Genomic DNA, 27,725 nt, shown 5'->3' on the forward strand with positions numbered 1-27,725 from the left:
GAGAGTGCCAGTGACAAGTGAATTTATAGATAACTTGCCTATCTGGCACGTATCCGCAATATATTTTTTTTTCTTTATTTTTTTTTTCAAAAAATCTGCGATGCACTGAGGGCGCGATAGGCGAAGCGCGAAGTAGCGAGGGATCACTGTATAAAATATACATGTATATATACATTGTATATATACAATCAGAAAACATCATAAATAAAAAAATATAGAAAGTACAGTGGGCCCCCGTGTTACGAACTTAATCCGTTCAGCGGCTACGCTCGTAACTTGAACTGCTCGTATGACGGGCAATCCAAACCTATGTTAATTAGTGAATGCGTGCAACGCGTGCAAATACCTTAGGTAAAAACATCACGACTTTATACACATATTAAAAATGAGTAACATAATCTACTGTACAGTTAAATTAAATAACATATACAAAGGAAAAATGACATTTACCTTTGGGGCGACGTGACTTGAGCTGGGTGGAGGCAGAGGGGAGCAGAGACCAACCCGCAGAATTTATTTATTCATTTTCGTAAACGGGAACTTTTCTCAAACTAGAACATATCACCGGTGATTTCCTTCTCTTTAATCCATAATAGAAGAAGCCTCTCCATTTTGTTGTCGATCGAGGTCCGTCCCCCGGCAAGGAAAGTCTTGCCCTTAGAAGATTGCCGAGCGGTTACGGCCATACTCACGAGCCAGGCGTGCGCCTCCTTCGTATTTTTTTTTTTTATTATCTCCTGCTTGGTTTCTATTGTCATCATCCTCTTACTTCTTCCTTTACCGCCACTAGCAATTTTCGAAGCCATGTCTAATAGATAAAGTTTGCAAAGTCTTAACAACATTCCTTCCTTCCGTTTTTGACTGATTTTCTCTCCTTCCTTCCATCCCGACTAGCTGTGCCTTCAAGCTAGATGAAGGCGTTCGACCAATAGCATATCGGCATCTCCGTGACTGACACCGTGATTGAAACAGTGACTGTGACATTGTAAGAGCAATAGCATATCAGCGTTACCGTGTGATGCGTGAGCAGATGATTTTGTTGATGTAGCAAAGCGAGGTCAATTGTACGTACACATTGACTGGCAACGCGTGGCGAAATCATAGTTAAAACCATCACGAATTTACACACATATTTAAAATTAGTGCCATAATCTACTGTACAGTTAATATAATTAGCATGGATATACAAAGGATAAATGACATTTTCCTCTGGGGCGACGTGACTTGAGCTGAGTGGAGACGAAGGTGAGCAGAGACCAACCCGCAGAATTGATTTGTTTATTTTCTTAAACAAGAACTTTTCTCAAACTAAAACATACTGTATATATATATATATATATATATATATATATATATATATATATATATATATATATATATATACATTTATATATACAAAAATCTCCCTGATCCACGCTCGTAAGGCGAATTGTTCGTAAATCAGGGTGCTCGTAAGCCGGGGGCCGACTGTATATATATATATATATATATATATATATATATATATATATATATATATATATATATATATATATATGTATATATGTATATATATGTATATATGTATATATATATATATGTATATATATATATGTATATACAGTCGGCCCCCGGCTTACGAGCACCCTGATTTACGAACAATTCGCCTTACGAGCGTGGATCAGGGAGATTTTTGTCCTCCGCTTACGATCAAACCTCTCGCCTTACGAGCAATTCGACATGCCGGCCATTGAGTATGTAGAAATGTTCACGTTTAATTGCGTCAATAAAATCAACAGTAGCGACATCATCAATCATCAGTAGATACTTGTGGCAGTAACGTGAACGCTATTGGTCTTACAACGTCACACTGACTGTCTCACTCACGGTGTCTAAATATATTACCATTTAAGTGTAGTGTTTGTACAGCTAAAGGGAAAAACAGCTGACATGAAATTAAATGTGCCGATTGCAGGACAAAGAATTGTCATTGGTTTAAATGTGTGTTTTTTTTTTAATTAATTGTCAATACATTCCAACCGTTTAAAAAAAAAAGTGCGAATAATTATCAGTCAGTCACGGAGATGCGAATATGCTATTGGTCGATTAAGGTCACCCGGTCTCACTCACGGAGATGCTATTGGCCGGCGTCAATCACAGAAATGCCGATATGCTATTGGCCGAACGCCTTTATCTAGCTTGATGGGACAGGATGGAAGGAAGGAGAGAAAATTAGTGAAAAACGGAATGTTGTGAAGACTTTGCAAACTTTATCTGTTAGACATAGCTTCTAAAATTACTAGCAGCGGTAAAGAAAGAAATAAGAGGATGATGTTTTAGTATCTGCGTGATTTGCACCCTGACTAAAAGAGTTACTGTAACACTGTAAGACCAATAGCATATCTATCGTCATGTTAACTTTGAGCGTTGGACTCTGCCCCACTCTGCTTACACCCAGCTCAAGTCTCGTCTTTTCAAAGGTAAAAGCTATTTATCCATTGTATTAATTATATAATGCAAGTGTACAGCAGATTATGTCACTCAATTTTAATAAATGTATACAATGTGTCGTTTTTACCTAAGGCTTCGGCGCGTTGCACGCTTTCACGAATTAACATGGGTTTGGATTGCCCGCCATACGAGCATTTCGAGATACGAGCGTAGCCGCTGAACGGATTAAGTTCGTAACCCGGGGGCCCACTGTATATATATATATATATATATATATATATATATATATATATATATATATATATATATATATATATATATATATATATATATATATATATATATATATATATATATATATATATATGCATATATATATATATATATATATATATATGCATATATATATATATATATATATATATATATATATATGTATATATATATATATATATATGTATGTATATGTATGTATAACATATACATATAACATGTATGTATATATATATATATATATATATATATATATATATATATATATATATGTGTGTGTACACTTTTAGAGTGACTTGAATTCAATCATCTGGAACACTGCAGTTACGCATTAACTCCACAAGAGTGCAGCATTTAGCAGTCAAAGTAAAGGTGCCAACTTTCCTTGTGACTTAAATTTTCGAGTTTCTCATCTCAAATCCGTGACACAGTTGAAATGTCATGGTTTTCATATTTTTCCAGGCAGTGTACAACCTTGCCAACGTAGCCTGCAAGTGTCACGGCGTCTCGGGTTCGTGTAGCCTGAAAACGTGCTGGTTACAGCTGGCCGACTTCCGCCGCGTGGGCGAGTTCCTCAAGGAGAAGTACGACAGTGCCGCCGCCATGCGCATCGGACGCAGGGTAACTCCACCAGCATGTGTAGAAAATAAATAAATCGATCAAACTTGATTAATGTTAGATTGAATATGCATGATATTTATTTCATCACCATACATACTCACGCTTTGAACAATGTGGTTTATAGTGGGTTGTTTTGGTTTTGTTTTCTTTTTTAACCAGCCACCAGAGGGCAATTTTCCTGATAGAAAGGGAGACAAAAAAAAAGATGCTATTGAAATATTGATTTTAAGTTTGAACTGCTACTTCACTCGACAGCAGAGGGCACGCTCCACTAGTACACACAATCAGGCATGTTACTGTTGTATTTATGCGGTATTCTAACAATCAGACCGTGTCAGGTTTATGTTGAAAATGTGTTGGTGATTCTGTTTCTTCTTGATTCACCCATGTGAAATATATTTTCATTCAAGTACTCCTTAACCAGTCCAAAGCTATTTTGGGTCTCATTTATTAAAACTTAGACCCTTTGAAATTTCACTTGAAAGGGTCCAATAGCAGAAAAGCATCTTAGTGACGCCATGACACTGACCAAAAGCAGACCAGCATTTTAGTGACGTATGCAGTGATGAATGCATCACCTCCACCTTTCAGTGGAGATTGTTGACAAGGCAAAATCCTAAATCCAAATTTCAACACTAATCATACATTTTTTGTCCGACCCAGGGCAAACTTGAGCAAGTAGACAAACGCTTCAACCCGCCGACCCCAGAAGACCTGGTCTACATCGACCCCAGCCCGGACTACTGCCTCCACAACGAGACCACCGGCTCGTTGGGCACCCGTGGACGCCTGTGCAACAAGACGTCGGAGGGCATGGACGGCTGCGAGCTGATGTGCTGTGGCCGTGGCTACGACCAGTTCAAGATTTACAAGCACGAACGCTGCCACTGCAAGTTCCACTGGTGCTGCTACGTCAAATGCAAGCGTTGCACATCGCTGGTCGACCAGTTCGTCTGCAAATAATGTCCTGGGGGGCGTGGTCCAAGTGGTTCAACCAAGCAGCCTAAATTCCAACCTAGATCATCAGAACTGCGAGGCGCATCCGCTTAACCATTTGGACACCGTTTCGAGTCATTTCCTGCTTTCCTGACCTAAACCCAGAGGGCCAACTGAAAGGACGGGACGGGACACGCATTACATGTGACTCCAGTGGATAAATAAACACCTAAATAATACGTAGACTGTTTAAAAGAGACACTTTGATTCTGAGTGAGGACGAACGTGCGTCCGCGAGTTCCCGAAACCAAGGAAGGAGTCATTCCACAAGGCGTAGAAATACTATTACCAAAAAGGGGGACACTCCATTAAACAGTCCATTTGTCTCCGTGTAACCGGTAGAAAAGCCAGCACGGTTAACGAGGCTTCGCCCGGTCGTGGCCATCTTGCCTCAACCGGGCGTGACCTTCACGGGAGGGGAAACGGGCGAGGGCTAAAAAGCTCCATTAGCGAGATTGATGACACCGCCGCTCCTCGGCACCCGTGAATGCAAATGAACTATCAAGCGAGCTTGACCGAGACGTCTTCCTTCGGATCCTTCTGGTGCTCCCAAAATAGATTGTGCCGGCCTTAGCTGGAAAAGAATCGGTAGATAATAATTCAATCAAGTCGACTGGGGTGGGGGGATGAACGCCAAAATGAATAGAAGGGACTGCAATTTATTATGAGCTACTTAACTCATTCAATGCCAGGGACGTAATTTGACGTTTTTTAAGAGTCCACATATTGAAGCCCAGTTACCTAAGTATTAAATCGATTCTTAAGTACATTAAGGAGATTAATTTCCAGTTACTTAAGAATATAAATGATACTTAAGTATCTGGGATTGAATGTCTTTACTCTTAAAAACACTCCAAAAAACGTCCTTGGCATTGAATGAGTAAAAAGAAGATTAGACCAGAAGAGCAAGTATATATTTTATTACTGTTTTCATTTCCTGTTTTGTATGTTTTATACCGATTCTTTTGATAAATTAGTCTTTGGAAAATAATGCCTTGTTTCTTGTCGAGTGTATGACCTCAGGAGTAATCCCATTACTTTTGGCTATTTACCACTAATTGGATTGCACGCTCAACGTGAGCATGTGTTTCTTTTCATGTTTTCTCTTTAGGTGGCTGAAATGCTGAACCTAAATGCAACATTTGTTATCGTGACACTGATTTGAAGTATATGATGAAACAAATTCGAAATCAGAACTCGAAAATCAGAGCTCAAAAAGCAGTTGGCTCAAAAATAATCCAAATTGGGTCAAAAAAGGGACTGACACAACCTTTTGGCTGAAATAAATAGCTTAAAATTAGAATATATATATATATATATAATGCCCATTAATGAAATAGTCATGGAAGCAACTCGCCATGACAAGTGGATCAAAATTAAACATTTCATGAGGCAAGCCACACAACACAGAATCACAATTTATTGTTACACAAAGGAACAAAGGTCGGGGAAATGCAGTTATGAAATAAATTAGGGTACCTGAGATTAGATATGATTTCTGATAACTAACTCTTATCTACAGTTAAATGCCAAATTGACTTAGATTAAATTTGAAAATAACTTGCTAGCACGGTTATACCTGTTTTAGTGTTGGACCAGATCAACCTGACGGACGAAACTAAACAACCAGACATGCTCATCAGAATACATCTATTTACACCACCATGCAATCACAGTCAGGCAGCCCACTGGGTGGGCGCACCTGGGGATGTGAACACACCCAGGCTGAGGTTGACGACAAGTAATCCAGTTGTGGTTGTGAGAATCTGTGGCCAGGATGATGTAGTATTTCTTTGATTTAAACTGAACTCCTTGGGTATTAAAAAGCATATTTCAATCATAAAATATAACCTAATGAAAGAATTTGAGAGTCATTGGACACTCAAATGGGAAGGAAAAGTTTTCTTGACAATAATGTTCAATGCCACCCATCGAGTTAAACCAGGACATTCTGATGATTAACATTGTGCTTGTGGCATAAGAATTAGACAGTAAAATCTACTCCCCCTCCCATCTGAAAGGGCAGCCATTTTGACACTTGCTATCAACAGTTTCTCAAAAGCAACTAGTAAAATGGCCATGCCCTGAGATGCTGTTGAGTTTTGCTGCTTTATTCATATGGCACAAGCATCATTGCAATCTGAATTCAATTTGGAGACTAGTGGGCCGTACAGACTATGTTATTGTAAAGATATTTTTTTTACTCGATTTCCCCTTTAAAGAAACATGTTTTGTGTACTTTTGGTGGAACTGGGTTATATTTGCGTCTATATATGTTGTTGCGAGCCTGATAAATATAAAATAAGCAAAGAAAATTAAAGTGATTTTTTTTTTCCTCTGGCAAGACAGCTGTTGAGTCGTGTAACACGTCACACTTTTCACTTCGTTTTTCTCTCATTCATGAGCGAATTATTGAATGAAAACTACAAAAGAAATTTCGTCAGTTTCATTTCCGGGTAGACAACGATTGGACCCCTCGCCTCCGATTACACTCCAAATGATTGGCTACCTCCCTCTCGTGAGTGTTGCGTCACATGTTCACCACGCCCCCAAGCACACTAGAGGTTTCAGAGTGTGGTCTGGCTCAAGAGAGAACAGAGAGTGGCGTGAAGCGGATCCACGATTACAACTCCGGCGAACTGTGCCTCACCACTAAGGAAATTCACCTGAACACGTCGGGACTAGGTAAGACAATACAAATTTGGGTTATTAAGATGTCGCGTTGTAAGATATTTTGCATACTTTGTCTCATTTTGGTACTTTACGAGTGCTAGCTGTTAGCACAGCGTCGGGAGATGGGCTGTCATAACAAAACAGGCGCTCGCCACCGATAACGGCTTTTTTTGTTAATAATTCAGGTTTTGGTCAGTTTGTATTGATTTAATATTGAGTTTTAAGCGAAGTAAGCTGTCAGAATAGATGTTGCAGTAATTGTGGAGTTTTTTTGTGGTTAGCGAACTAGCTCTGCTGGCTAGCTCGGTGTAAACAAACCAACAGGCTGCCCCTCGACTTGCCTGTTTTTTTTCTTTTCTATTTTTCTTTGTATGTTTTATTTTCAATTGCCCGAGCCTTTCGACTAGACCCGGGCGTCCCGCATGACACACAGCATGACGTTTACATTAAGGCTTGACGTAATGCCGACATGGGACGCTCCTTTGTGTGCCAAAAAAGTATGCAGCCCAAAGTGCAGCGTGGCTGTCAAAAACTGGAGCTTGTCTGGACTTTCGAGGCTTTTGTTTGTCTCCCTTTTCATGCCAAGGCTCATGTCGATTCTTTTTCCAGTTTCTCATGAATGTTCAGGCCTTTTTGCAATGATGGTGTATCACAACAGCATAGCAACCCTGCAGTGTGAGACTGAGGTAAAGTTGGCAAGATATTGGCAGATTCGGACTTTTGCGATCAATACCTCTCAGACAAAACGTCGTCGAAACGCCAAAGTTCCTTTAAGCCCCCTTCGTAACACGGACTATCAGCTACAATGTCAAAAAAATACATTTGTAAAATATTTAAACCGTTTCTTTCGGTGAAAAGACGCAATTGATCTCTATGAGCAGCAGAGGCTGGGCGAGTGCGCAAGTGACCGTCTGCAAATTACTCGATGAGGAGGGGGAAAAAAAAAAATAACGCCACAATTTGTGATTATGAATTCAACGAACACATCAAAGACATTAACATAATCATATTGGGACAGTGCTTTTGGGTAAAAAAGCGTTGGTTTAATTTTGGACAATTTTTGTACTTAAAAATCATTAATAAACTGAATATTCATCTATAGCTCCGATATTGTTTAATATAAGGAGTCCAAAATCACTGGGCACATTCATGACATTTTCATGATCACACTACAACACTCGTTTTTTAAATAAATTATTTTGATAAATTTGGGGGATTTTTTTTAAATGCTTATTAATCATTTATACCCTCAAAATGAATCACAGGCTCCCCTTTTTGAGTTGGGGTAAACACTCCTAAATCACTACAACATCAATGAAGTACTCCCAATTATGCTACAACTGCTGGTTTTCTAATAAATTCTTAAACGCTTTTTTTTTTATCCAAAAGCACTGTCCCAATATGATTATGTTAATGTCTTTGATGTGTTCGTTGAATTCATAATCACAAATTGTGGCGTTATTGTTTTTTTTTCCCCCTCCTCATCGAGTAATTTGCAGACGGTCCCTTGCGCACTCGCCCAGCCTCTGCTGCTCATAGAGATCAATTGCGTCTTTTCACCGAAAGAAACGATTTAAATATTTTACAAATGTCTTTTTTTGACATTGTAGCTGGTAGTCCGTGTTACGAAGGAGGCATAAAGGCAACTTTGGTGTTTCGACGACGTTTTGTCTAAGAGGTATTGATCGCGAAAGTCCAAATCTGCCAATATCTTGCCAACTTTACTTAAGTCAGTGTGAGCAGTATAGAGATATTTTACCAAGTAAAATGAATTATGACTAATTTCTAGTATTGGTCTTGCAGCGGTTAATGCCTGTTCCGTGTGTACCCTTTCCTTGTTTTTATTTTTTTCTGCTCCGATTCTTGCCAAGCATGAAGTCACATTGTCAATATTTAATAACCTGGCCAGCCGATAGTCTGTTCATCTCGAACTTTTGTCCGTGGTGCACACAAACACGCCCAATTTGTCTTGTCTCGCATGAGATTAGCACATGGATATTTCATGGTGTGTTCAAATGCATTTGGCATTTTTAACATCCCCTTCAGGGAACCGGCAATGTCATTGTTGAGTTTTTTTTGGGTGGTTGAAGAACAAATGTTCTCATATCAATGTTTCACTAAGGTTGAAGTTCTATTATCCATTATTTGGTAGCTTTGAGGACTGTCATTAATTTGGATTATTTGTCAAAGGAAAAAAAATTGAGCCACAAAAGTTTTTGATGAGTCCCAAATCAACAAACCAAACCAAAAAAACATGTGCACAAAAGTCCAATGTAGAGCTCAAGGGAAAAGCAGAAGCACCTTTTTTCCCTGTATTTTTAATAAAACAGAATAATCAGATGTGTTAGTGTTTCTGTATTTTTGACAGCGCTGATATCCTAATATAGAATGTAGCTTTAGGCTCCCTTGTCATCAAAGCGCACTATTTTTATCGTCAAGAGAACACTGACCACCTTTGAATTACCACCCTGTGGCTTTGAGGGAGGAAAAATAAAACATCTTGTCAAAGATGCGCCAGGATTTGTTGCCACATGTAGCATACTATTCTAGGGCACAACATTCAGTAGAGCTCTTTTTTATTGTTTATGATATGACTTAATAACCTCTAGGAAGTGTATGTTGGATTCTGAAATGGCTCTGAGGGTTTGCAAAATGAATGGCCGTGTATTTATATTTTTTTTTTTCCTTTTTATCGCTAAGCGATTTGAAATAACTGGGTACTAAACAGAAATCGGGGTATGTGGCGCATTCAATCACAGTCTGTCATTTCAAACTCAGACAGATAACATATCCATCAATGCATTAGACATAGTAAAATATTTCCTAAATATAAATTCATGCATCAATGTCAATCTTTTGTTGTATGAAATTATGGTTTGTAAGCTGAGATGAGACTTGGGAAAGGAATTACCAAAATGGGTGCCAATCGAAATGAAAATGCAAAATAGCAACAAGTCAAAATAAAGGATGAGAGGATTCATATTTGGACCTATTGATTACCGTATTTTTCGGACTATAAGCCGTGACTTTTTCCTCATGATTTGAACCCTGCGGCTCATAGTCCAGTGTGGCTTATCTGCCATTTTTTTTTCCCACCGGTCAAGCAAATGCATGTATCTGTTCAAAGAATCAGTTAATGAAACAACTAGGAAATAGAACTCAAAAGATGTGAAGATGTGTGTTGAGCTGTGCTCAAAAAGGTTTAAAATATACTATTAAAAATATTTTTAAAAAGATGTCTAAATTGAACAATATCTTGTATAAAAGTTTGTGACGTATAAATTTGATATAAGGTATACAGTATATATGTTTGTATTTATAATATGATTGTATATATTATTTATGTGCTGTGTGTGCACTGTTGACTAAATTAATCTATCAATTAAACATTGGGAGACAGAATGCTTTCTAAGTCTCGTCTTCAAGTTTGAACTGCTATTTAACTGCACTATTCTGTTGGTGATATGTACGTAATATCGATCAATTTTCTATAAATATAATGTTGGGACTAAACATACAGGCATGTTCAGTCTGTTAAAGAGAGTATGTTGCAAAAGAGTATGTTGCAGCTGGTAGGCAATTAAAAAAAAAATACAAAAAAACAAAAATGTTAAACTTTCATACACCACCATAAATATCTGATGTTATGACCTGCGGCTTATAGTCCAGTGCAGCTTATCCATGGCGAAAGCTGTATTTTTTTTTTTTTTTTTGGCTGCTGCGGCTTATATTCTGGTGCGGTTTATAGTCCGGAAAGTACTGTGTTTCTTCTTTTTGTAACGTCAAGGCAAAAAAATAACAGCCAGTCCAATGTTTAAAGTGCAGAATGTGTTGTCACAACTATCAGCTTTTTGAAGTACAGTATCTTCAGTTTACATCAGATAAGCACCGCAATAAATATAGACGCAAGAGTTCTGACTGGTCATTTTCCCAGTATATTCTATGTAAGGGTAAGTTCACAGACCAGTTCGACCAGACTCGCCCTTTGTCCTACTTGTTTTTCTCTTCTCAACAAGAGTAAAATCTTCCTTCTCTAAACCTAATGTGTCACCACCCAAGTGCAATGAGTCATTTGCTTTTCTTGCTCTAGTTATTTTGTGTCCGGACACTATCCTGTAAGCAAAAGGAAAACAATAAACCAGATTGTTCAGGTGTATTACACCTAGAGTCTCATACATGCTATCACTCTTATTGCCGCTATTGATCGGTGTGTAATCAATGAAACCGCTCAATAGCATCAATAGCTTCAGGACGATCATAGTATTAATGGCTTTGGGATGAACCCGGAGCCGGTTCACGCTTTCTGTGGCTCTTGCAATGCAGTTAGCTTAGGAATTATTTAGACTTGTTCACAAGTGCCTCTTGTCTTTTGTTTCTTCGGCTAATAAGGACCCATGACTCCCCCAAAAATACTTTTCATCCTAAGTGATTTCATTTTTTTGTAGTAATTCTAAGTAAGTACCATATTTTCCGCACTACAAGGCGCACCTAAAAGCCTTAATTTTTTTTAAAAAGCTGATGGTGCGCCTTATATATGGATTTATATTGAGATTGGGATTCGTAGATGGGGATTGAACTGATAAAGTAAGCTTTACCTGTTTCTTTTGTGTATTTACAGTTGAACAAGGTTCGTCATATTGAGTTATTATGCTGTTGAGAGTTTAGAGTATTATTTGAGTTATTGTTATTACTTTGAGTATTACTATATTGTGATTGCACTGGAGGAAAAGTTCCCTGATATAAATGTTGCACTACATGTTATACCTTGCTGTTAAAAGATAATACTAATAAAATAAAACATAAGACAGTTGTTTATTCATTTTGGGAGTGAATGGAATTGTCAGAAAGCTGGTTTGTAATCTAATAAAGTTTGACTGCTTCTACTATTGCGCCTTATAATGCGTTGTGCCTTATACAGGCAAAACGTTTTAATTGAGGGTGCGCTTTATAATCCGGTGCGCCTTATAGTGCGGAAAATATGCTACAAAGTGTTTAAAATAACTCTGACTTTGATTATGCGTGGCTTTAAAAAGTGCCTGACCTGGTGAGTGGCGTTGGAGTTGGGCTAACCTGGCTAACAATTAGCTTGTTTGCATATGATTTTTTTAAGAGATTTATTGTGATATGCATTGTAACTCTACTTACAGTGCTTATTTTCCACACAATAGAGCAAATAGTGAAGTAGGCAATAAACATCAGTTATAGTGCAAAAAGCAGTGATAGTTGAGCACTAATATAGGAATCAACTCACATTCTGAACATATGAGGATGATAGTGCAAAATATGTATTTATCCCTCTTTGACAGTTGTGGCTTATTACGGGTTAATTGAGTTATTTTGTTACCATAGATTTAAGAATTCAATGGGGATTTATCATTTCTAGCAGATTTTTATTTCATTTATTTAATTTTTCCTTTTTCAAAAGAGCTTTGTGTTGTTTTTTTGGGGAAATTTTATCACCAAAAAAATCCTCAAAAAAAAAAACAAAAAAAAATGACAAGGTTTTTTAGCATTGCTGCATAAAATTAAGCTACCGATTTTTAACTCTCAAGATTGGTTAATAGTTTGTCAAAGTAACACCCACATTTGTGGATCAATCATTAGTACGCATTTGGGCTGGGGAATAAGTCAAATTAATTTGATTGGTTTTTGAAAGTTTGAAAATCAGCTAAGTCGTGAAATAATTGGCAGAAGGCTACTTTTACATGACTTGTTTAAAAAAGTTACAGCTTAATTGTAGTATTTAAGCAAGCTATGTACAAGCTATGAATGTTAAGTTTACGTTGAAATTGATTTATAACTGCTTTATAAATCAAACTATTTTTAAATACATTTTGGATAGATTTTTTCCTGCAAAAAAAAAACTTATAATTTGAAATGAACCCTGAAAGTTTGCATTTGATAATGATTTACAAAGATTAAAACTAAGGATATTTTTGCTGTAATTATAGTTCATTTGAGGTTTATCAGAGTAAGATTTTCATTTCCATTTCATTTAAGATTTTAATTTATTTTATTTCTTTCAATTTTAGTCTTTTTTTATTTGTTTGTATTGAGGATAATAACCTTGAAATGTGTTCCTGTGTTTCTAGCTTCATCCCACAAAATCTCGAGTGAGCTCCAAGCAACCGCCGGGTCCAAGCGTCTGCGGTTGAGGTCCGGTCCGGCATTTTCAAGCTGGACGACGGAGAAGAAAGTGGGCCCGGCGGCCCGGCTTTCGTGCTGAGACACAGAACTTGCAGCCATGCGGAACACACGGCAGAGAAGGGCCGTTCCAAAATCACCTCAGGTTCTTCTTCAAACGGACACCTCAGCACCGCAAAGTTCCACTCACACAACGGGGTGAGTAGATTTGACTTTTTTTCCGATTGTCGTCATGTTTTTCACCATATTTGTCAACAAGCTTTCGCCTGATCTCCATAGTTGACCTGGAATTAATTGCCTTTATATGTTCGGCCGGACCAGCGTAGAGGGAAAAAAAAAAAAGTAAAACCAAAAACAAACAATCATTGAGCCGAAACGCAATAGCAGACCGCATGTTGTGCGCATGTATTGTGCAGGGCTGCTGTAACATAACACGGATATCTGAGAGGACCCTGCCCAGAAACCTGTTGAATTTTTTACCGTTTGCAGATGCATTTTACAATGGGCCGCGTGTCTTGTTGTTCACACCTTTTGCAGTGGATCATTTGTCTTTTTGTTCAATTCCGGACATTGTTAATATAACAGATTATGTATTGTTAACATAATAGGTTATTTTAATGATATCAATGAAAATATTCAGCATACCCCCCCCCCCCCCCAAAAAAAAAAAACATTGAAATATGACACAGGCAATTATGCTATTTAACTGAAATATACTGAAGTACAGTATTCCCTCGCTCTAACACTATTCCCTTTTGCTCTCTGTTTCACTGTGTGGTGAACTTATAGCATCTATAAGAAACAAAATGTAGAAAATGGATCAAACAAATAACGAATGAAAACATACAGTATAATAAATGAAATATATATAAAATTAAACTTTTATACATATGTTTATACACATACTGTGTGTACACACATATATATATATATATATATATATATATATATATATATATATATATATATATACGCCGTAATTTCCGGACTATAGAGCGCACCTGATTATAAGCCGCAACCCACTACATTTTAGAGGAAAACCGATTTTGTACATACACAAGCCGCACCTGCATACAAGCCACATGTGCCCACATTAAAATATGTAAACATATTTACAAAGAAAGACGGTACACAGAGAGAGTTTTCAAAGTTTTAATAATATAACTTAACAATAATAATATAACTTTCTTCCCAAACGGTGCCTGTGACAGGGCAGTAAAACGGTAGCAACATGGTAGCAACACGCTAGCAGCATGGTAGCAACACGCTAGTAACAGAGTATAACAGGTCTGGTAAAACAGGTCTAGTAAAAGAACATACTGGTAAAAATCATGGTAAGCTGTCTTCATCTTCCTTCTTTGAACTGAAGCCTGTGACAGGGCAGTAAAACGGTAGCAACATGGTAGCAACACGCTAGCAACATGGTAGCAACACGCTAGCAGCATGGTAGCAACACGCTAGTAACACAGTATAACAGGTCTGGTAAAACAGGTCTGGTAAAAGAACATACTGGTAAAAATCACGGTAAGCCGTCTTCATCTTCCTCCTTTTAACTGAAGCCATCAAAGTCATCTTCCTCAGTGTCGGAATGAAACTGTTATATAGACGTCGTCCCACACTCCCTCAGCCTCTCTCTCGCTGTCACTGTGCCCTCCTCTCCGTCACGCAGCAGACCGGCTTTTCGGAATCCGTTGGTGATGGTGATTTTTTTGACGCTCCCCCACGCTGTCAGGATCCACTTGTGAAAAAGTTGCCTTTCGCATGCGGCCAGTTTTAGTGAAAGATTTCTCGCCGCTGGTCATCCAATTCTCCCATTCAACACGGAGCGCCACTTTAAATGCACGATTCACACTAATGTCAAGCGGCTGCAAATACTTCGTTGTGCCCCCAGGAATCACAGCTGGAATGGAGTTTGTCCTGCGTCATATGCCTTTCTTTTTGCATTTTCCATGATGAGGGTATGTTCACGCTAATTTAATTTATGCACAAGACAGGAAGTTGCAGTCTTCCTCGACGCATATATTCCACCGGTCTTAATCTTACCTTTTCTACTTGAGCGCCCCTAGCGGCCGTTAGAAAAATTACATAAATTGGCCGCATCACTGAATAAGCCGCAGGGTTGAAAGTTTTGGAAAAAAGTAGCGGCTTATAGTCCGGAATTTACGGTGTAATATATATATATATATATATACAGTGGTACCTCGGTACTCGACCATAATCCGTTCTGAGGTGGTGGTCGAGCACCGATTTGTTCGAACACCGAAAGCAATTTTCCCATAAGAAATAATGGAAAGTATGTGTGCACAAGTAAATGTGCACAAGCAGTACATGATAAAGATAAATAAAGCATTATAAACCATTTTGTATAATTTACTTACGTTTTGGAGAGTGGTTGATGGCATACAGGAATGGATGTGGAGAGGACGGGAGGGAGTTACTCCTTCCATGATGACGCTAGCTAACTGCGACGCGAGGTACACCGCGTTCATATTTTGCTATAATTTCCTTCTTCGGTTCAATAGTGGTCCTCATTGTTTTCCTCTTTGCCTTCCCCTTATCACTGTCTTTCTTTGGACCCATTATTAAGGGCTAGAGCAACACGAAAAAGTTTAAATCCGGGAAGAAATACTCGAACAAACGTCTTACTCCGCTGGCGGTCTGAGTTGAACTGGCGCTTACCCGCTGGCCGAGAAGGGCCGAGGAGCGCGTTCGGGTCGGCTCGGCTCGGCTCGGCTAGGCTCGGCTAGTCGAGCACCGAAAATCTGATCGAGGTCCGATGCATTACCTACTTGATTTTTTTGGTCGAGCACCGATTTGGTCGAGTATAGAGGCGTTCGAGGACCGAGGTACCACTGTATATATATAATATTATATTATATAATATATATATATATATATATATATATATATATATATATATATATATAATATTAATTATATTATATATATATATATATATATATATATATATATATATATTATATTATATATATATATATATATATATATATATATATATATATATATATATATATATATATATATATATATATATATATATACAGTGGGCCCCCGTGTTACGAACTTAATCCGTTCAGCGGCTACGCTCGTAACTCGAGCTGCTCGTATGACGGGCAATCCAAAGCTATGTTAATTCGTGAATGCGTGCAACGCGTGCAAAAACCTTAGGTAAAAACATCACGACTTTATACACATAAAAAATGAGTAACATAACCTACTGTACAGTTAAATTAAATAACATAAATATACAAAGGAAAAATGACATTTACCTTTGGGGCGACGTGACTTGAGCTGGGTGGAGGCGGAGGGGAGCAGAGACCAACCCGCAGAATTTATTGATTTATTTTCTTAAACGGGAACTTTTCTCAAAACTAGAACATGTCACCGGCGATTTCCTTCTCTTTAATCCATAATAGAAGAAGCCTCTCCATTTTGTTGTCGATCGAGGTCCGTCCTCCGGCAAGGAAAGTCTTGCCCTTAGAAGATTGCCGAGCGGTTCTGTCCATACTCATGAGCAAGGTTAACTATGCACGCGCCTCCTTCGTATTTTTTTATTATCTCCTGCTTGGTTTCTATTGTCATCATCCTCTTACTTCTTCCTTTACCGCCACTAGCAATTTTAGAAGCCGTTTCTAACAGATAAAGTTTGCAAAGTCTTAACAACATTCCTTCCTTCTGTTTTTGACTGATTTTCTCTCCTTCCTTCCGTCCCGACCAGCTGTGCCATCAAGCTAAACAAAGGCGTTCGGCCAATAGCATATCGGCATTTCTGTGATTGACGTGACGCCGGCCAATAGCATCTCCGTGAATGAGACCGTGACTGACACATTGACTGAAACAGTGACTGTGACATTGTGAGAGCAATAGCATATCAGCGATACCGTGTCATGCATGAGCAGATGCTTTCGTTAATGTGGCAAAGCGAGGTCAATTGTACATCCACATTGATTGGCAACGCGTGGCGAAATCATAGTGAAAACCATGACGAATTTACACACATATCTAAAATTAGTACCATAATCTACTGGACAGTTAATATAACAAGCATGGATAAACAAAGGATAAATGACGTTTTCCTCTGGGGCGACGTGACTTGAGCTGAGTGGAGATGGAGGTGAGCAGAGACCAACCCGCAGAATTTATTTATTTATTTTCTTAAACAAAAACTTTTCTCAAACTAAAACATATCACCGGCGATTTCCTTCTCTTTAATCCATAATAGAAGAAAGCCTCTCCATTTTGTTGTCGAGCGAGGTCCGTCCCCCGGCAAGGAAAGTCTTGCCCTTAGAAGATTGCCGAGCGGTTCCGTCCATACTCATGAGCAAGGTTAACTATGCACGCGCCTCCTTCGTATTTTTTTATTATCTCCTGCTTGGTTTCTATTGTCATCATCCTCTTACTTCTTCCTTCACCGCCACTTACAATTTTAGAAGCCATGTCTAACAGATAAAGTTTGCAAAGTCTTCACAACATTCCTTCCTTCCGTTTTTGACTCATTTTCTCTCCTTCCTTCCGTCCCTACCAGCTGTGCCATCAAGCTAGATAAAGGCGTTCGGCCAATAGCATATCGGCATTTCTGTGATTGACGTGACGCCGGCCAATAGCATCTCCGTGACAGTCACCGTCAGTGAGACCGTGACTGAGACAGTGACTGTGACATTGTAAGAGCAATATCGTTTTACGTTCCCGTGACAAGCTTTAACCACTGAATTTGATGACGTGGCAAAGCGAAAATATATGAACAAATCCAATGGCCGGCATGTCAGATTGCTCGTAAGGCGAATGGTCTGTGCGTAAGTGGGGGACAAAAAACTATGCGGATCACGCTCGTAAGTCGACATGTTCGTAAGAGAGGGTGTTCGTAAACCGGGGGCCGACTGTATATATATATGCCTCCATCTGCTGACGTTTTTAGGTAATTGGGCTCATTTACTATTGCCATCAAACTGCATCCATGCAACACGTCGCTACAATGCTGGTCTGCTATTGGTCGGCGTCTCCTCACGGAGATGCTGGTATGCTACTGGTCGGCCTTACTCATTTCAAATTGGCAGAGCGATAAAGCTTTGTTCAATTGAGAGTGGTTATAATACCGTATTCATAGTGCATTTTACTGCTTAACAGAGTTATAAACTAATATTACTGAGTTATTTCATGAATACAGTACTGTATAATGTACTTTTTTGCTTTTTTCCATTTTTTTTTTCCATTTTTGTGCATTCCATTCCATTTTGAAATATTTTTAAATGTTCCTGGAAAAACCCGCGAAGTACTGAGACCGCGAAGTAGGAGGGATCATATATATATATATATATATATATATATATATATATATATATATACACACACACACACATATATATAAAATTATATGTAAGAGGACCAAAAAAAAATAATAAAAGAAACCCCATAATGAACCAAATAAATGAAAAGAGTGTACTATGTATAACTAGAATATTTGCAATTTCTGAAGAAATTGCGTGTGAAGGTGTAACCTCTGAAGGCAAAGGTGTTGAATGATGTGGAATGGTGGGAATTGGGGGAATTGATTAAAGTTGGAACGGTCCGAATCGGATGAAGAATGACAAAGATAGAAGTGATAAACTGAAAAAGTGGAATTGTGGGTAATTTTTGAACTCTGGAAAGAAGAAAATTCAAACTACCATTGAATGGGGGGAATTGGATGAATCGATTAAACTTGGAACGGTCGCAATCGGATGAAGAATGGCAAAGGTAGAAGGGAAAAACTGAAAAAGTGGAATTGTGGGAAATTTTTGAATTGTGAGTAAAAATGGAGTGGCGGGCATTGGGAGAATGGATTAAAGTTAGAACGGTAAAAATCGGATGAAGAATGGCAAAGATAGAAGGGAAAAACTGAAAAAGTGGAATTATGGGTAATTTTTGAATTGTGGGTAAAAATGGAGTGGCGGGCATCGGGGGAATTGATGAAAGTTGGAACGGTCAGAATCGGATGAAGAATGGCAAAGATAGAAGGGAAAAACTGAAAAAGTGGAATTATGGGTAATTTTTGAATTGTGGGTAAAAATGGAGTGGCGGGCATCAGGGGAATTGATTAATGTTGGAACGGTCACAATCGGATGAAGAATGGAAAAGATAGAAGGGAAAAACTGAAAAAGTGGAATTGTGGGTAATTTTTTAATTCAGGTAAGAAGAAAATAGATACCACCATGTAATGGCGGGAATTGGGGGAATTGATTCAAGTTGGAACGGTCGCAATTGGATGAAGAATGGCAAAGATAGAAGGGAAAAACTGAAAAAGTGGAATTATGGGTAATTTTTGAATTGTGGGTAAAAATGGAGTGGCGGGCATCGGGGGAATTGATGAAAGTTGGAACGGTCAGAATCGGATGAAGAATGGCAAAGATAGAAGGGAAAAACTGAAAAAGTGGAATTATGGGTAATTTTTGAATTGTGGGTAAAAATGGAGTGGCGGGCATTGGGGGAATTGATTAAAGTTGGAATGGTCAGAATCGGATAAAGAATGGAAAAGATAGAGGGGAAAAACTGATAAAGTGGAATTGTGGGTAATTTTTGAATCATGGGAAGAGGAAAGGGGATACACAAATGAAATGGTGGGAATTGGGGGAATCCATTAAAGTTGGAACGGTGGGAATCGGAGCAGGAATGGCCAAGATAGAAGGTTACAAAGTTTTGGATGAGGAAAATGGGAATGAGGAATTATGGGTAAAAATATGAAAATAGTTATGAATTACTGGAAGGTGTGAATATGAGTAGTATTCAAATTGGGGAATGTATTAACTGATTAATGTGAGTGTGAAGTGGAGAAGCTTTAAATAAAAAATGTTAAGTCCGCCACTGGGAATGAATTATGAATTGTTATACATGAAAAATATGTAATTATGGGAAAATATTGAAAATTATTAATTGTTACAATAGTGGGAATGAGCCAACAGGCGAAATGTATGAGTTAAATGTTATGAATATGAAATAGGAAAGCTCAAAATGTGAAATGTTTAATCTCCCATTGGGAATGAATGGGAAGCCCTCCCATTGGAAATGAATTATGAATATTTGAAGGATGAAAAATATGGAATTATGGGAAAATATTGGAATGTATTAATTACTGGAATGATAGGAAGGATCCCTATAACGAGATGAATAAGTTAAATATTGAAAATATGAAAAGGGAGAGCTGTAATAATGAAACAAAATATGACCCAATGTTAGTCAATGGGACTTTTTGGGGTGGAAAACCGGGAATTCTGGGAAAACTGTGAATACTTGGAATTCCAAAAATGGAAACGCCCTTCGGGCGCTTTACTGGAATAATGTGAAATTGGAACGGTGTGAATCGGATAAACTGGGAATGAGCTGAAATCCGTCGAAAAACAGGCAGAATAAGAATAATAATAATAACTAGAATATTTGCAATTTCTGAAGAAATTGCGTGTGAAGGTGTAACCTCTGAAGGCAAAGGTGTTGAATGATGTGGAATGGTGGGAATTGGGGGAATTGATTAAAGTTGGAACGGTCCGAATCGGATGAAGAATGACAAAGATAGAAGTGATAAACTAAAAAAGTGGAATTGTGGGTAATTTTTGAACTCTGGAAAGAAGAAAATTCAAACTACCATTGAATGGGGGGAATTGGATGAATCGATTAAACTTGGAACGGTCGCAATCGGATGAAGAATGGCAAAGGTAGAAGGGAAAAACTGAAAAAGTGGAATTGTGGGAAATTTTTGAATTGTGAGTAAAAATGGAGTGGCGGGCATTGGGAGAATGGATTAAAGTTAGAACGGTAAAAATCGGATGAAGAATGGTGAAGATAGAAGGGAAAAACTGAAAAAGTGGAATTATGGGTAATTTTTGAATTGTGGGTAAAAATGGAGTGGCGGGCATTGGGGGAATTGATGAAAGTTGGAACGGTCAGAATCGGATGAAGAATGGCAAAGATAGAAGGGAAAAACTGAAAAAGTGGAATTATGGGTAATTTTTGAATTGTGGGTAAAAATGGAGTGGCGGGCATCGGGGGAATTGATGAAAGTTGGAACGGTCAGAATCGGATGAAGAATGGCAAAGATAGAAGGGAAAAACTGAAAAAGTGGAATTATGGGTAATTTTTGAATTGTGGGTAAAAATGGAGTGGCGGGCATCAGGGGAATTGATTAATGTTGGAACGGTCACAATCGGATGAAGAATGGAAAAGATAGAAGGGAAAAACTGAAAAAGTGGAATTGTGGGTAATTTTTTAATTCAGGTAAGAAGAAAATAGATACCACCATGTAATGGCGGGAATTGGGGGAATTGATTCAAGTTGGAACGGTCGCAATTGGATGAAGAATGGCAAAGATAGAAGGGAAAAACTGAAAAAGTGGAATTATGGGTAATTTTTGAATTGTGGGTAAAAATGGAGTGGCGGGCATCGGGGGAATTGATGAAAGTTGGAACGGTCAGAATCGGATGAAGAATGGCAAAGATAGAAGGGAAAAACTGAAAAAGTGGAATTATGGGTAATTTTTGAATTGTGGGTAAAAATGGAGTGGCGGGCATTGGGGGAATTGATTAAAGTTGGAATGGTCAGAATCGGATAAAGAATGGAAAAGATAGAGGGGAAAAACTGATAAAGTGGAATTGTGGGTAATTTTTGAATCATGGGAAGAGGAAAGGGGATACACAAATGAAATGGTGGGAATTGGGGGAATCCATTAAAGTTGGAACGGTGGGAATCGGAGCAGGAATGGCCAAGATAGAAGGTTACAAAGTTTTGGATGAGGAAAATGGGAATGAGGAATTATGGGTAAAAATATGAAAATAGTTATGAATTACTGGAAGGTGTGAATATGAGTAGTATTGATATTGGGGAATGTATTAACTGATTAATGTGAGTGTGAAGTGGAGAAGCTTCAAGTAAAAAATGTTAAATCCACCACTGGGAATGAATTATGAATTGTTATAAATGAAAAATATTGAATTATGGGAAAATATTAATAATTATTAACTGTTACAATGGTGGGAATGAGCCATAAGGCGAAATGTATGAGATAAATGTTATGAATATGAAATAGGAAAGCTCAAAATGTAAAATGTTTAATCTCCCATTGGGAATGAATGGGAAGCCCTCCCATTGGAAATGAATTATGAATATTTGAAGGATGAAAAATATGGAATTATGGGAAAATATTGGAATGTATTAATTACTGGAATGATAGGAAGGATCCCTATAACGAGATGAATAAGTTAAATATTGAAAATATGAAAAGGGAGAGCTGTAATAATGAAACAAAAAATGACCCAATGTAAGTCAATGGGACTTTTTGGGGTGGAAAACCGGGAATTCTGGGAAAACTGTGAATACTTGGAATTCCAAAAATGGAAACGCCCTTCGGGCGCTTAACTGGAATAATGTGAAATTGGAACGGTGTGAATCGGATAAACTGGGAATGAGCTGAAATCCGTCGAAAAACAGGCAGAATAAGAATAATAATAATAATAATAAAGAAAATGGCCGAGCACAATAACATATGTGTGAAGGTTCCACCTTCACACAACTAGAATATTTGCAATTTCTGAAGAAATTGCGTGTGAAGGTGTAACCTCTGAAGGCAAAGGTGTTGAATGATGTGGAATGGTGGGAATTGGGGGAATTGATTAAAGTTGGAACGGTCCGAATCGGATGAAGAATGACAAAGATAGAAGTGATAAACTGAAAAAGTGGAATTGTGGGTAATTTTTGAACTCTGGAAAGAAGAAAATTCAAACTACCATTGAATGGGGGGAATTGGATGAATCGATTAAACTTGGAACGGTCGCAATCGGATGAAGAATGGCAAAGGTAGAAGGGAAAAACTGAAAAAGTGGAATTGTGGGAAATTTTTGAATTGTGAGTAAAAATGGAGTGGCGGGCATTGGGAGAATGGATTAAAGTTAGAACGGTAAAAATCGGATGAAGAATGGTGAAGATAGAAGGGAAAAACTGAAAAAGTGGAATTATGGGTAATTTTTGAATTGTGGGTAAAAATGGAGTGGCGGGCATTGGGGGAATTGATTAAAGTTGGAACGGTCAGAATCGGATGAAGAATGGCAAAGATAGAAGGGAAAAACTGAAAAAGTGGAATTATGGGTAATTTTTGAATTGTGGGTAAAAATGGAGTGGCGGGCATCGGGGGAATTGATGAAAGTTGGAACGGTCAGAATCGGATGAAGAATGGCAAAGATAGAAGGGAAAAACTGAAAAAGTGGAATTATGGGTAATTTTTGAATTGTGGGTAAAAATGGAGTGGCGGGCATCAGGGGAATTGATTAATGTTGGAACGGTCACAATCGGATGAAGAATGGAAAAGATAGAAGGGAAAAACTGAAAAAGTGGAATTGTGGGTAATTTTTTAATTCAGGTAAGAAGAAAATAGATACCACCATGTAATGGCGGGAATTGGGGGAATTGATTCAAGTTGGAACGGTCGCAATTGGATGAAGAATGGCAAAGATAGAAGGGAAAAACTGAAAAAGTGGAATTATGGGTAATTTTTGAATTGTGGGTAAAAATGGAGTGGCGGGCATCGGGGGAATTGATGAAAGTTGGAACGGTCAGAATCGGATGAAGAATGGCAAAGATAGAAGGGAAAAACTGAAAAAGTGGAATTATGGGTAATTTTTGAATTGTGGGTAAAAATGGAGTGGCGGGCATTGGGGGAATTGATTAAAGTTGGAATGGTCAGAATCGGATAAAGAATGGAAAAGATAGAGGGGAAAAACTGATAAAGTGGAATTGTGGGTAATTTTTGAATCATGGGAAGAGGAAAGGGGATACACAAATGAAATGGTGGGAATTGGGGGAATCCATTAAAGTTGGAACGGTGGGAATCGGAGCAGGAATGGCCAAGATAGAAGGTTACAAAGTTTTGGATGAGGAAAATGGGAATGAGGAATTATGGGTAAAAATATGAAAATAGTTATGAATTACTGGAAGGTGTGAATATGAGTAGTATTCAAATTGGGGAATGTATTAACTGATTAATGTGAGTGTGAAGTGGAGAAGCTTTAAATAAAAAATGTTAAGTCCGCCACTGGGAATGAATTATGAGTTGTTATACATGAAAAATATGTAATTATGGGAAAATATTGAAAATTATTAATTGTTACAATAGTGGGAATGAGCCAACAGGCGAAATGTATGAGTTAAATGTTATGAATATGAAATAGGAAAGCTCAAAATGTGAAATGTTTAATCTCCCATTGGGAATGAATGGGAAGCCCTCCCATTGGAAATGAATTATGAATATTTGAAGGATGAAAAATATGGAATTATGGGAAAATATTGGAATGTATTAATTACTGGAATGATAGGAAGGATCCCTATAACGAGATGAATAAGTTAAATATTGAAAATATGAAAAGGGAGAGCTGTAATAATGAAACAAAATATGACCCAATGTTAGTCAATGGGACTTTTTGGGGTGGAAAACCGGGAATTCTGGGAAAACTGTGAATACTTGGAATTCCAAAAATGGAAACGCCCTTCGGGCGCTTTACTGGAATAATGTGAAATTGGAACGGTGTGAATCGGATAAACTGGGAATGAGCTGAAACCCGTCGAAAAACAGGCAGAAGTAGAATAATAATAATAATAATAATAATAAAGAAAATGGCCGAACACAATAACATATGTGTGAAGGTTCCACCTTCACACAATAATAAAGAAAATGGCCGAGCACAATAACATATGTGTGAAGGTTCCACCTTCACACAATAAAGAAAAAGATGTGCAACATAAAATGGGAAAAAATACAATAAATTAATAAAACAGACATGGTTGATAACCACTTTTTTTCAAACTGATTCCAGTGCAGGTACTCACCACTTGAGTAGTATTTTTGATATATAATATTTCCCCCCCATAAAAGGTTGAACATTTTAAAGAAAACTTTAGAAGAAAGTTTTGTATTTTTTTAATGTGTCAGTTCTACTTAAAAAAAACGAACATAAATAATAGTAAAAAAAAAATCTTCTCTTATCACATGGACATCAACTTTACAAATGTGAGCCAACAAGTGCAAAAAATGACTACACATCCTCTCTTTCATGTGAAACTTTTTGTGATTATTGTTTATATGCTTTCAAGCTTCCCTCGATTGAGCAAGGCCGCTTTTTATTGTTGTCTAGTTCAGCCTTAACCCCCGTTTTGTTTTTTTTAAGAATTAAGCAGGCGGCAACTGTGTTTTATTATTTTGCATCAAAAGGAGAGAGTGTGTGTGAGTCACATGTTTATGGGGTGGGTGTTACAGTGTACAAGGGTGAAGTGCCAAGTTTTTGCTTTGTTCTCTGCCGTCATTGGCCCAACTGGTTCCACACAGAGGTCACATGACTGTTTTAGTTGGGTGTAATGTTCCATGTCCTCCTGGAGGTGGTGGATTTTCCAAGAAGGACTGCCGTCCTCCCTACTTGGAGTGGGACCAAGTAAGCAAGGCAAATTTTGCATTCGGCCTTTAATTTTGCGCAACCAATAATTTTGCGGCAACTGTAGCTATATAATTCTTGGACTAATAGATTCTTTCTTTATAACATTTATCTGACAGCAAATGCCAGCATAAAGGCAAAAACAAATTTTTAGAACTGGATTACCATATATTAATAAATATCATGGTATTATATAGGAGATACGTAGACTCATAACACTTCACTTTTTATGTAAATATATATAGTGTGTGCGACAGGAGTAGGTGAGACGCTCAGCGTGAAAACCATGAGGTAGCGTTGGCAAAGGGATGTTCTGAAGTTCAGCAGGAGCCGGAGTGGCAGTGCTGACCTGCATGCTGGCAGGCACAGTGGCTTCCGAGGGACGGCCGGTCGTGGCTGCGTCCCAGTCTGTGCATTGGCATGAACCTGCTGCGGCACCAACACCAGCTGACCCGCTCCGATGTATACTCGGACCATACCTGCGGGCATGGTGAATCGGAGGGGCGGCTGAATGATGGTGGCTGGAGGCCTACTGCTGAGGCCGGACGGACATCGGTAGTAGATGAGGCCGCCCGGCTGGAAGATCCCGGTCGACGGCCAGGGACTCCGAAATTGGACTGCACAGCCGTTCTCACCAGCGCCCGTACCAGCCTGTTGTTGGCTGGCTCGATCCCTGGTGCGCCAAGGGACTGGGCGACGGGTGAGAGGACCCTTGTTGGGGTGCTGGCTGGCTGACGTGGTACCAGCTTGCTGCATTACCTGACGTATAGTAGGCTGGTGGAGGGATGCCACGAAGTGGGACGTCTGCGGTGATTCCTCGCCGAAACATTCTGACGTCCGGGGTCACCCATGTGGCGAAACTAAAATAAATCATTCCAGGTCATAAAGCACCATAAATAAGACTTTAAGTATTGAAAATATCAATCTATTAACTTGAGACTACACAAAATCCCCATCATTGTAGGTTATAAAGCATCATCCACATCATCATCATCATTCAGGACATTTTGAGAAAATGAAGATAAAAAAAAACATCTGAGAGGTTGTTTCCAAACAAATGATGGGTACTGTATTGGTACTGCACTTTAGCGATTCAGTTGGATGCAGTTAGTCATAATTAATGAGTCTACGGGGAATCCAGTCGGATTTTTTTTTTGTTTGTGTTCGTCTCCACACACAAAAACAGCCGTTGGGGAACTTAAGAGCTAGGTTTAATCATGAGCACACATGTTGCACCCCTCCTGACTCTTCTTGTGCGTGTTTATCTTCTCGAGGCCACTTGATAGGCTCATGCTAACCACTCGACGGTGAAAGTAATTAATAAATCTTGTGTTGCCATCCATACTCAGGGTAAGCCTGCACATGCGCTGATAAGTGTTAAGCCGATATTCTTAATGTCAAAGATAGGAAATCTTAAATGTGTAGGACCTCAAGAGTTATTTTGCATACGTGGCTGAGTGCTTGATGGGTACGGTTTGATTTTGAAATAATTTGTCAAATAATTTGAAAGTAACTTTAAATTTCAAATATCATCCATTGTATTTGTATCAGACTTGCTCAAACTTACTCGCTACATGTTGATATCATTAGCTTTAGTTATGGATGCAGTCGCAGCCGGGTGCTTTTTATTGATGTAGTAAATTGTGGTAAACAAGAACTTCTTACAAAAAATACCTATCATTTTTTAAATTAAATTTACCATGATTAGACCTGGGGTCGGCAACTCAAAATGTTGAAAGAACCATATTGGACCAAAAAAAACAAAAAATATGTCTGGAGCCGCAAAAAAATTAAAAGCCTTATAATGAAGGCAACACATGCTGTATGTATCTTCAATAGCTATATTAGCCTACTATCAAAATGATTAAGTTCACTACGAATACATAATGAGGCTTCATGATTAAATGTTTATTTTTCCTGCAGTGCATCCTGTCGAAAATGACGCACCACATGACTGCTCTGTTGTGCAATGCCACCTGAAGTTTAACTTCATTACAATATATATACAATACAATTATGTTTCATTGCTTTGATGAAATTAAATGAAGCAGATTTTTGAAGCTTTTATTTATGAGGATATTTATGAGGCCCTTATCTGGGCAATCAATAGAGTACAATAAAACACAGCCT

At 38.3% G+C, this 27,725-nt stretch overlaps 2 protein-coding genes across 6 annotated transcripts in view; both read left to right on the forward strand.

Annotated features, from left to right (window-relative positions):
- The window catches only part of wnt5b (wingless-type MMTV integration site family, member 5b), a 72,008-nt gene extending 66,420 nt beyond the window's left edge, over positions 1–5,588 (forward strand). For all 5 annotated transcript variants that reach the window (XM_088405852.1, XM_088405851.1, XM_088405853.1 and 2 more), the window contains 2 exons: positions 3,166–3,324; positions 3,988–5,588. In XM_088405852.1, coding sequence (XP_088261978.1) covers positions 3,166–3,324; positions 3,988–4,287 — 459 coding nt within the window. In that variant the 3' untranslated portion in view covers positions 4,288–5,588. The remainder of the gene's footprint in view (positions 1–3,165; positions 3,325–3,987) is intronic.
- Positions 5,589–6,869: 1,281 nt separating this feature from the next.
- Positions 6,870–27,725, forward strand: part of adipor2 (adiponectin receptor 2) — a 31,812-nt gene continuing 10,956 nt past the window's right edge. Inside the window, exons 1-2 of the mRNA XM_088406847.1 lie at positions 6,870–7,005; positions 13,086–13,335. The gene's annotated coding sequence lies outside the window, so the exon portion shown is untranslated. The remainder of the gene's footprint in view (positions 7,006–13,085; positions 13,336–27,725) is intronic.

Source organism: Hippichthys cyanospilos, chromosome 22 (assembly GCF_059441005.1).
Source record: "Hippichthys cyanospilos isolate Australia breed blue-spotted pipefish chromosome 22, RoL_Hcya_1.0, whole genome shotgun sequence".
NCBI lineage: Eukaryota > Metazoa > Chordata > Actinopteri > Syngnathiformes > Syngnathidae > Hippichthys > Hippichthys cyanospilos.